Source organism: Pygocentrus nattereri, chromosome 22 (genome assembly GCF_015220715.1).
Source record: "Pygocentrus nattereri isolate fPygNat1 chromosome 22, fPygNat1.pri, whole genome shotgun sequence".
Lineage (NCBI taxonomy): Eukaryota > Metazoa > Chordata > Actinopteri > Characiformes > Serrasalmidae > Pygocentrus > Pygocentrus nattereri.
The window spans coordinates 10,355,145-10,367,382 of NC_051232.1; the positions used below are offsets into that span (position 1 = coordinate 10,355,145).

At 40.8% G+C, this 12,238-nt stretch overlaps 1 protein-coding gene across 1 annotated transcript; it reads left to right on the forward strand.

Moving 5' to 3' along the window:
- The first annotated feature begins 762 nt into the window (after nucleotides 1–762).
- On the forward strand, nucleotides 763–6,427 carry LOC108410914 (CD209 antigen-like). Its single transcript, XM_017682231.2, has 5 exons — nucleotides 763–1,634; nucleotides 2,191–2,496; nucleotides 2,614–2,759; nucleotides 5,348–5,454; nucleotides 5,593–6,427. The coding sequence occupies exons 1-5, from the start codon at nucleotides 1,466–1,468 to the stop codon at nucleotides 5,729–5,731; spliced, it is 867 nt and encodes a 288-aa protein (XP_017537720.1). The 5' UTR covers nucleotides 763–1,465; the 3' UTR covers nucleotides 5,732–6,427.
- The last annotated feature ends 5,811 nt before the right edge of the window (nucleotides 6,428–12,238 follow it).

The following is a 12,238-nucleotide window of genomic DNA, read 5'->3' on the forward strand; positions in this document are numbered from 1 at the left end:
AAGCCTTGCCCTTCCTTACTCTTGTGTACTCTTGTGTTCCTCTACGCTGTGTACAGAGCTTTCCCTTTTTTGAGTTTTGGACTGTTTTGTAAGCCTGTTTAATGAACCCTGCTTCAGATCTCTTACACCTGTCTGAACCTCAGCTGTGACGTAGTCTGTAAGCACTCAGTTCCCCTATCTGTGAGAGGAAATAAAGCTTCCTTTTAGAGCAGCTCACTCAGACTTGTGGTTAGGCTTTCATCCACGTTGCCTTGTGATGCTTCCATTTTCATGTTCAGTACAATGTCTTCTTGTGAAGGACAAAAGTTCAGTTTAGTGTAACTCCCATTTGTTACCACGTCTAGTCAGCAGAGCTGTTGCTGATTACCTGTTAGAAATGTAAACAGCAACCCTTGGCCCTCAGGCTCAGAGGCCTTTAGGGACTCCATTTCCCAGAATCCCCAGAGGGAATACATGATTCTCAGCCCTCCATCTCGCTCCAATCACTGCTCTCTGTCTCCTGAATACTAACTTGTTACACCTGTTCTTATATTATTAGTTTAGTATAAAGCCCGGGCTTTTAGACTAGCTCAGTGTGAGGTATTGCTACTTGTTTCAAAAGCTACTGAGCGTTATTCTTCTGGCTATTGGGGGCAGTCGTGGGCTGGAGGTTAGGGAACTGGCCCTGTGACTGGAAGGTTGCCAGTTTGATCCCCAGCGCTGACAGTCTATGACTGAGGTGTCCTTGAGCAAGACACCTAACCCCCAATTGCTCCCCGGGCACCGTGGATAGGGCTGCCCACCGCTCTGGGTGAGTGTGCCCCCTAGGGTATTCGCTAGTGTGTATGTGGTGTTTCACTTCATGGATGGTTAAATGTGGAGGTGGAATTTCCCCATTTGTGGGATTAAAAAAGTATCACTTAACTTCTTGTGACTTTTCCGGTTTTGACTGTTTTGCTGTTTTGACTTTCACCCTTTTTGCCTTTGCCCTTTGGACCTTTGGTTTGCTAGGTTATGTATTTTGCCATTTTTGGATCACGACTCTCAAGTTAAAGCCTCACATTCTCATTCATTTTTTTTGCTATTTCTACTAATTGTCTTTAAAACTGTATTTTGCAAGTAAGAGAAAACTATGAGGCTCCCACATTAAACAGGTTATGTGACCTCCACACAATGACTTACACAACATTCATTTGAGATAATCCAGCTAGGTTGTGGGTACAGACAGACATTGTTGTTCAGATTTCCTTACAGTATTTGACATGTAATGTATGAGGTTAAGAACAAACGGCAAGACTACGAGAGCAGGAGCTGCGCTGCATTCTCACCTTCATCACACACAGGAAGGCCGTTTTAACACACTGTCACTTCCTTGACTTGAACCAACAGTCATTACAATAAACCACCCTAAGAAGTGCAGCTGTGCAATAGAGTTCCTACTAACAAACACAGTGATTTGTGTTTTGGTGAGTTTCAGTAGATTAGAATGTCTCAGGATGTTTATGATGTGATTGACACTGAGGAGCTGCAAAGAGGGGATAAGGTGGAGATGGTGGTGGCGATCTATGAAACTTTAGGTGCGGTTAGAAACCATGAGCCTGACACAGAGACGGAGGACATCGGCACCAGGAGGACCCTAAAAATACAACATCCAGGTAGTAAAATCAGATACCACTTTACTTGAACCCTGCTATATAACACGGATATAACCATGTTGTAAGCATGTCATTGTAGCCGTCATATTCTGTCACCAGTTAACTAGACAGCTTTTGTTCAGTACTGTAACACTCATGTTACCATGTTTGGAAACAAAACAGCTCTAGTGTACTCTAGTTTGCCATCATGACATCAAGCATTATGACAGATGTCATGACAATTACTGGCAACTGTCTTTCACCTTGTTCATGCTTTTATAAAATTGGTCATGATGATAAATGACATCTGACATTTAGGCATGGTTACACACATTTATTACACTGTAACACATTATTACAGTATAGCTAGTAATTCATATCAAGATTGTCCTTATTAACCCATATATTCAGCTGATTGTTGTGCTGCAGTATTCTTAATATTATATTGGATGGGAAATATTTAGTGTGAACATACTTAATCAACAATAAACAGACATGCAGCCATGCTGGGGGCATGAAGGGAGGAAAATAGAGGACTCTTCATCTCCTAACTAAATCTTATGTGCTTTCCCCATAGAGACTAATACTGGAGGAAGGATATGGTACAGACTGGCTGCAGTGTGTCTGGGGCTGCTGTCTGTTCTCCTGCTGGCTGCCTTCACAGTGCCGTGGGTCAAGTTCATCACAGAGAGAGACCAGTTACAGACTAGTTACACCAACTTGACTATAGAGAGAGACCAGTTACAGACCAGATTAATCAACCTGACTACAGAGAGAGACCAGTTAAAGACCAGTTTAATCTACCTGACTACAGAGAGAGGCCAGATACAGACCAGCCTGGCTACAGAAAGAGACAGATTCCAGAGGTGGCTTTCCGAACTTGGTATGGTATTAATTTGTGTGTTTTTTTATGTCTGACTCGATTAAACTTTAATTCATTACTGTTGTTGTGTTTATGGGTACAATTATGGGTTACAACCATGTCATTTGGGCTGAACAGTGCGAGAACTTAATAAACCAGGATGGATCTACTTCAGCTCCAGTATTTACTACATCTCCACTGAAAAGAAGAGCTGGTATGGAAGCAGGCAGGAGTGCAGAAAGACAGGGGCAGACCTGGTGACCATACACAACAAAGAGGAACAGGTATGTGTGTGTCTGTGTTTCAATCAAGATTACATTGAACAGGTTAAAGGTCAGGTGACTGTCTTGCCCATTGCAGGACATCCCAAAAGTCATGCTGCTTTTGGAGAATGCTTCAGGCCACTGTCCATCCACTGCTCACTGAATTTCTCTCACTGAGCAGATAATGTAGTCCTATGCACTTCTTGTACCACTGATAGTCACACATCTATGCCATGACACTACCTCCACCATGCTTCACAGATGAGGTGATGTGCTTTGGATTAAGAGTAGATTGGTCCCTTCTCCATACCCTTTTCCTCCCATCATTCTGGTTGATTTTTGTCTCATTTGTGCATAAGATGTTGTTCATTATTCTTCCGTAATTTCTTTTCTATGTATACACTGTAGGGGGGTGCTGGGGGGATGGTATCATAAAATATTCTTAACTGTAAAAAAAGGTCACACTGTGAAAAAGGTTAACAGTCCCCAATACAGAGTGTGCACCAGAGGTATAGCCAGAGCAGGGAATTTAGGGGGCCTGGGAACCCTTAATAAAGGAAGTTTGTCAAAAAATCAAATGATTGATTGATCACTTACCCCAGATGCAGCCACTATGCCATGTTTGATATCTGATGTGCTTCTTTTGATTTGACTTGTGCTTCCTTAGATTACAATGAGAGATGCTAGACTAACAAACGCTTTGCTAAAAAATGCTAGTGCTGGATTGTCACCAAACTCATCTCTATAAATGCATCTCAAAATCTTCATTTATTCAACAAACTTCAAAAACCTTATTTAAGCTAAAACGACCTAAAACTGAAACTATACCATCCACATAGCACACTGCTTTGTACTCCTGTCAGGACATAGGCATTGCTTGTTTTGCATATCTAAGGCTACTTTACTGTAAGAAACTGTAAGAAAGCTAGACGCTACATCTCAAATAGCAATAAAGCTACAAAATAAAGCGCTGCGTTTCATTTAGTATAAACAGTAAACAGAACAAAGAAATCCAGTTGTAGTTTCATATTGTTATGGGACGGCAGGGAGGCGGCCCAAGTGTAAAGATGAAAACCCGTGAGAAAGGGTGTTAAATAAATGTATTGAGGTAATGGGAAATGAATTGGGCACATCGGGATTGAAATGACACAGGGCCAGGCCCGAACCGCCGATGTACTGATTGGCACTCCGTGGAGTTACCGCTGCACCACGGGGAAGCCTCAAGGAATGGGAAATAAAAAAGGTGGGAAAACAGCAACAAACAAAGGAAACGGAAGCAGCACTCTCACAAAGGCTGAACTAGAAACATGAAATAAAAGATAACAAGAAAACAAGAGACTCTTCCACTGTAATTATGAATATATACCTTGCAGGTATATTACCTTCAATTCTCTAATGATGCAGAAACATGCAAACTGTGGCTTTTGGCAATGAACCACAAACTAGCAAGAGTTCCATTCTGTAGAAGTATTGTGCAAAATGTCACAATGCTTCTTCTTCCCCAGTTTCTTATCCAAATTTTCTGTTCCACCTTAAATGATGTGGCAGTTTCATCCTAGGACCTGTACAGTTGTCAGAATATAAATGCTGCACCACTTAAGGTGGAACAGAAAATTTATTTCGTAAATGAATCCAGCTTCAGCCTCATAAAAATCTCTGTGAATACAGCAATCGCTTCTTGTCTGGCACTCTACACAAGTAAACCCAAGTGTTTTGTAAAAGGAGTAGCAGACATGTCCAGGCAAGTCACTGGTGGGTTCTGCATTCAACTGATGCGTTTCTTTGTGTGCACTTAAGTCCGAACATATAATCGGACGTTGCTTTAATCTTCCAGTTTCAAAAGCACAGCTTTTCTACCAAGTTACCTCATGGTGTGTGTTTGGTTAGGATTTCACGCAGCCCTGTCTCTGGTGGTCTTCCATGGAATGATTCCACACATGGTGCCGAGGTGAAAGTGGCTCTGGTTACTCACAGTGGATTCCACTGTTCACGCATGTGAAGAAGTTTATTTTTTAGTTATTATAGACTGAAGTATGTCATGCTGTGTTCTAAACAACATTGATATGTCTGAAAAACAAAGATCTGGATGCACTTTGAGCAGGGTGTTGTTTGGACACATGTTTATGGAGATGAGCTTGGTGGCAATCCAAGTTGACTGTTGGTTAGCAGTGTTGGCCTAACATCTCCCATTGTAAACTAAAAAGGAAACTTCAGATACCAAATATGTCTTGGCTGATCGACTGTATTTGGGGTAAATGATGTTAATTTGATTGTTTTTGCCGAGCTTTCCTTTAAGAATGAGTGACTTTTTAAAATGTATATTTCACCAATAAATGTACATGTAAAATGTAAAGTCATTACTTGACCTATATTAGTAAAATGTAGTTCACCCTCCCACCTGGCAAAGCTGCTTGACTGTTTCTCTTGATTCTAGAAGCATAGTTGAGCTAACTAGGTGGTATATTAGTTGAAAAGAAAACTAAACTAAATACTGTAAGCTCATTAAATATCAACACACATTTGCCGTATTCCACCATTTACAGTGTGATTGGCAGCTGAATGTGTTGTGGGTATCTGGTTATGTGTAAGCAGTTGTCACAATTCAACAGGACTTTATTGAAATGTTGAGAAGAGGTCAGAAAGTTTGGATCGGTCTGACTGACAGAGAAACCGAGGGCATCTGGAAATGGGTGGACGGTTCAGGACTGACCACTAGGTAAGAAATCACTTTATTGAATTCTGTTCATGGTGCAGTTGCTTTTCATTTTTCTGATAAAACACAGACCCACAACCCAGAAGGATAAGCGGCTTAGAAGATGTGTGTTAAAACACAGACTCTGATTCTCTCTTTCAGGTTTTGGGGACATGGAGATCCCACTGGTTATGGAGACTGTGTTGTAACTGGCCATTGGTCTGATCCTGTAAACAACTGGGCTGATTATACATGTAACTACCAGTTTGTTTGGATGTGTAAGAAAACAATATTTAGCTGAATTACGGTATTTGAGTGAATGGCAAAATGTTTTTAGATGCACCTCCTGAATTTATTCATTTCCATTCAAAACCTGAACTTAAGTTATTCATTTTCTAAAACGTCAGAGCTTCCACAGCTCAGTTCAAAAAAAGAGTAACAATATTCAAAAACAATGGACTGGCCACCCCAGAGTCCAGACTTCAATATAATACATTGTAGTTTTATGTGTTACTCCATATATTTCAACTCTCTCCCTGAGGAAGTCCAATATTACTTGTAGTTATCGTCCAAAACTTGGTTTCAATGTTAAATCATTCATTTTTATGAAATCTGGTGGTGGACTTGAAGAATTCAATGTGATGGTTGGAGGACTGAGGAGAAGTCAGGAACCACACCTGTGTTTTTGTGACTAGTTAACAAAATATAAACTACTCTGAAGTTAAAACTGGACACTTCTGATTTAATGTCTAGTACATTTGTAGTTGAAGTCACCCATACAAATGTATATCTAGCGCTTAGGCATTAGTCTGCATCCAAATAACCAACCAAATAAACAACTAGCCACATGTTTTGGTTGCTGGTAAATGGACGCTATAGGTTAGCTCATATGATTTAAGACTAAATGTGTTGCTGTGTTTGCAAATATGTCTGTTCAGTACTGTATTTGCTGCTTAAATTATCTTTTGTATCCAAACAAATGTATTTTGTTTTGTATATTTTGGCCTCTGGTTTAAAAAAGCTTAACCATTAGTTTCTCATTTATGATTTTCTAAGTATAGACCTCATACTACAAACAGATTAACGTTGTGCTGTTACTTCTAAAGAATGGTTAACAGAGCAGCAGTAGTGATTTTTGTAGTTAAGATTCTGCTGCGACGTCCTCTATGCAAGGGGAGGGACGGGGGTGTAGCATCACCGAGGCAACAGACTTTGGCTTCTTCCAGTATGGAAAATATGCCAACGTATGCTATAAGCGCGCAAAAAAAAATTCAAATAAAATAAAATACAAATTAGCTGCACATGTGCAGGCAAAGAGCCGCATGCGGCTTGCGAGCCACGGGTTGGCCACCCCTGCACTAAGAGTTCCTTTCACTGGAACTAAGGGGCCGAGCCCAACTCCTGATAAACAGCCCCACACCATAATCTCCCCTCCACCAAACTTTACACTTTGCATAATGCAGTCAGACAATGACTCCTGTCATTTTCCAAACCTGTCTACTTTTCTCCTCTAGGACTGCATGCTGGTATATTTTGTGTAACACCTCTGCCCTCCATGTTGCAGACTGAGGTTTGATTCCACTTCCTGGGGAAGCACCATATGCTATACCAGTAACAGTCCTTGGGCAAGACTCCACTTTTGATTACTTAGTTTCTGCATGTATGCTGATCCCAACAAAACTGGGAGATTTCAGTCATATAAAGTCTTTCAAAATATAGGGTGAGTCAAAAGTCATAGGACAGATTTTATTATTTTTTATCTATGGGGTCATCTTAAACAAATTGTGTATGCTGAGAAAATCTGCAACAAACTCCACCTTCAGCACCGCATCATGGAGGCTTATGACATCATAAAATAAAAATAAAATAAAACTGCGTCCTGTGACTTTTGAAGCTTGAAGTGTTTTTGTGGACTAACTATATTTTGTATTTTTATATATATACTTTCTATATATTTTGTAAATATTGTATTTTGTAAATTTGAACAAATTGTTACACATGACATACATTCTAAAATAGTTTCATTGGGTTACTCCCCTAGCATGCTAGCTAGCAAAATATTAAAGTTGATTTTTTTTTCTGAAACACGGAACGTTAAATGATCTGCTGCTAGCATCCCTATTGGATTCTTGGCAGTATTTATTGGCTGTTCTAGATTAGTTAGATGAGTTAGTGTATTTTAGGTGTTAACAAGAGTGTTTGATACTCTTTAAGCATCATTACTGCACTCAACAGGGAAACTGAAGATACATTTAAATCTTGTTCCCTTGTAACGGGGAGCGAGGAGGCGGATGCATATGCGGAGATAAGCAAGATTCATTACGGGGAAATCCAGGGTCATAGTCATAACAGTCCAGGTTCAAGTAGCCAATATGGAGAGATCGTGGGGCAGACATGACAGACACCAGAATTCAACAGAACAAGCAGAACAGAACAAACACCACAGCATATAACACCATCAACACAGACAGAGATTCAAAACAAAGACCAGTAACCAGACCGGGGAAAACACAGGGCTTAAATACATAAGGGTAACAAGGGACAGGTGCAAACACAGGTGGAGACAATCAGGGGTGGAGTCATGAAACGAGGGGGCAGGACTAGAAAACCAAAACAAACGCACATGGACAGGACTGTGAGGGGCCAATCGTGACATCCCTCCTCCACTGTTTCAAACAGCTTGGCTAATAAAGCATCAAAGGTAAATTAACCTGAATTTAACTTCATCACCAGCTTCCTATAATGTGCCTCAGGTACCAGAGTTCAACTGCTCCAGTAGTGGTTGGTTAGTGTAGTGGGGAACACCTTTGTCTTCTAAGCTGTAGACTGGGGTTCAATCCCCACCTGAGTAAACACCCTACACTAGATCAATAAGAGTCCTTGGGCAAGACTCCTAACACTACCTTCCCCTACCTGTGTAAAATAATCAAACTGTAAGTCGCTCTGGTTAAGAGCGTCTGCCAAATGCTGTAAATGTAAATGCTCCACCATTTAAGATGGAACAGAAATTTAGGGTAAGGTGTAGCTGAACCTGCTTCCAATGGTGGCATTTTTTATACCAATTAGTGCTGTATAATATGGATTGGGACACTCTTTCCTGGCAGTAACAGGCTCCATAAAAAGTGCATGTATAGAGTCAAACGTGGTTTTAAAGTGCTACTCAAATATGAAGTTCATTTGCATTAAAATTCTTAGAATATAAGCTGCTAAACCCATGTAACCCCATATATTTTCCACATATATGAAATGTTATTTATTCATGCATTATTTCCCATATGAATAATCATTTATGAGTCATCAGAAATGTAAAGTAACCATATCTCATGCATGCTTTAATGCAAGGGAAATACAGGGCGATTCACTCGAAAGAGGCCCCAAACGTTCTGTAATAACTCTTGGTGGGATGAAGCAATCTGAACGAAACAATGAGCAATGTGCTCCTCAGTATATGGAGCTTCAGACAAGCTGGGGTGCCCCTGAGTCAGAGCAATGAGGTAGGTTTGCAACTTCTAGGTGCATAACCCCACACTCCTTCATGTGTTTGGCGGAAACCGGAGATCATTTCCAGCAATGCATGTAAGGCAAATCAATTACACATATGCCAAGGTATGTAGTGTATTTTTTGGGGTTCAGATTTCTTCATCCTAATGGGAGAATATTACAACAGAATATTCAGGGCCTGTTTTGAGTGAATCGCCCTGTACATTAATTCATGACAGTAAGGAATGAGGCAGATGCCAGTAATAACATTTCACTGGAAACATACAGTGTACCTGGTGTAGTACTATGTGCAGAAATAATACAATATAAAAGGCCACATGTGGGGTAATATGGTATATGGTAAACTACTGAATATTACAGCACAATGCTGAAATATATACAATTCACCAGAATATAGTACACAATATGCAACACATGCAATTAGCTACACTACACCACACAAGTGCAGTGGAAAAAGCTGCAGTATATACAATATAAATACACAAATAGAGTCAGCTCTGATGGCCTGGGGATTAAGCTGGGTCTGAGTCGGCTGGTGCACACAAGCACACTGCTAGCAGGTTAGATCATGGGTAGAGAGTTACTGTGTGTAGCTAAGTTTCAACAGGTCTTTCAGCTCTTTAGACTTCCAGAAGACATCATTTCAGACAGATGTAATGTCAGTAGAGATTCAAGAGGTCCCAGCAATCACTGACTGGATGTGTCACAGTGTGCAAACCTAAGAAGTAGCAAATGTGTGTATCCAATGGGCCAACAGGCAGGAACAACTGCAGGCTTACAAACATTGTTGTAAAGCCCTTGCGCTGCATCCTGGGCAGATTGTATGGTTTTCCTCATGTGACATAGTTAATCTAAAAAAAAAGCTTCATTTGTCCCTTTAATGCCTTCAAACAGTCCCCCACAGGACACCATTTACACCACTTACCATGCACTACTTGATCCCCAGTTACAGAATCTCAACCATTTTCATTGTTTCTCTGTTGAAGTTTGTATCTTCTGCAGGTCTGCATCCCAGGTAAATGGCTGAATCTCACTGTTTTTTGGAAGTTGAATGGAGTCCAGCATATCTTAGAGCTCAAGTTAAAGAGTTAAAGAGCTTCCTGACTCTTTGCATTAGGACTGCAAGATGCCGTATTAAGTGGATTGGGAAGGCTATGGACCCAAGGAACTTGTCCTCTGCAGGAATCCATTCTGGACCCCTCTGTCATTAGTACCTTTCACTGCACCCACCCTGACTGCCTGGCCCCAATCCCCAGGGCAGGGCACTCAGCAAGAGGGAATTCTGCTGGTTGTATTCTTGCCATTCCTTTCTCTGTACACCAGCGGTCCTCTGTTCAATGTCGTCATGTTACGACTGAAGTTTGGGGAGAGGAACATGCCTGAAACCTTCTTCCAATCTAATGCTCTATAAATTCACATTCTCACCTTCTGTGCCCATGGCAAAGGTTTCACAATCCCTACTGCCACCGCATCTTGTCCCAGTTCCCCAGTCCTACAACAGCTATGGGGGAGGAGTCTGGCCTACTAGGTCCAGGCAGAAGCTGCCCAGAACTCCAGATCTCAGAGTTACCTCCCATACCCCAGTCAAGTCAAGTCAGGCTTTGTCATTTCAATTATATATAAGTACACAGCAAGCAAGCAAGCAAAATTTATTTATATAGCGCTTTTTACAACAGGTGTTGTCACAAAGCAGCTTTACAGAACAATCAGTATTACAGAGAGAAGAGAAAAGAAGAGAGAAACTCCGGGTCCGAGCCCCCATGAGCAAGCCAGCGGCAACGGTGGCAAGAAAAAACTCCCTAAAAGAGGAAGAAACCTTGAGAGGAACCAAGACTCAGAAGGGGAACCCATCCTCCTATGGTCGACACCGGACAGCGAACATTATTAGTAAGAAGTATTATAGTAAAGTGGGAAAAGAAAGAGAGAGATCTGAGGGTGAGGACTGCACAGCGCTGTACAGCAAGAAGCTCAGTGGTGGTCAAACCGGTCCAGAAGTCTTTTTGTTCAGTACTATAACAGCATCAGGTTATCATCATCAGTAACTGTCATGGCATATAATGTTTGCTGTTATGCTGGCTAACTACTGTGCACGAGAGTGTGTGACATACACTGTTATGATGACAGAAATGGCATTATTGTGAATAGTAACCTGACAGTTATATTACTGAACAAATCGGTTATGATGACTCAAATCTGTCAAGACAATATGATGTAGCAGAGTTTAAGTAACGTGTTAACAATTATCTCTTCTACATGTTTCTCTTAGAAATGATACAGTAATAAGCAACATTACAGTACAGCTAGTAATTAATCTCAGGATTATACCTATGGCATATACTCAGATTAGTATTGTGCTGCAGTATTCTTAGTCTTGAATGGGACTGGGAAGTATTTAGTGTGAGCAACTGCAGTACATTTTTCTATCCTCCGTTTTCACATCCAATGCTAAAAGGTGTAAACGTTCTTTCACATGCATAGCTATTTTTAACAGGAAACAAACATGCAGTCATACTGGGGACATGAAGGGAAGGAAATAAAGGACTTTTTTCATTTCCTGGCTAAAGCTTGTGCGCTTTCCCCATAGACAGTAACACGGCAGGAATCAGATACTACAGACTGACTGCAGTGTGTTCTCTTGCTGACTGCCATCACAGTGATGTGGATCAAGTTCAACAACCTCATTATAGAGAGAGACCAGTTAAAGACCAATTGCACCATTCTGACTATAGAAAGAGACCAGTTACAAACCAGGTACACCAACCTGACTATAGAGAGAGACCAGATACAGACCAGGTACACCAACCTGACTATAGAGAGAGACCAGATACAGACCAGGTACACCAACCTGACTATAGAGAGAGACCAGTTACACCAACCTGACTATAGAGAGAGACCAGTTACAGACCAGGTACACCAACCTGACTATAGAGAGAGACCAGTTACAGACCAGCTACACCAACCTGAGAGTTAACAGTAACAGATTCTAGATTCAGATCTCACATTTAAAACCAGCTAGACCTTTTATCTGTTTACAATAGGGGCCTCATTTATAAATTGTACTTAAATTTCATTTACATTTCAAATGTGTTCTTAAGTTTGTGTTTTTGTATGATTTATTAAAACCGTGTTCACAATTCACACACTAATGTCTGTAGCACACTGGTGCTCCTGCTCATACTTAAGGCTGGAAACATGCATTCATCTACACATTTTAATGTGAAATTCACATTTTAGAAATCACTACTCAAATGAAACAAATCTGTTCATACAAATGAATAAAAAATGAGGCCATTTGCCACAGAACAGC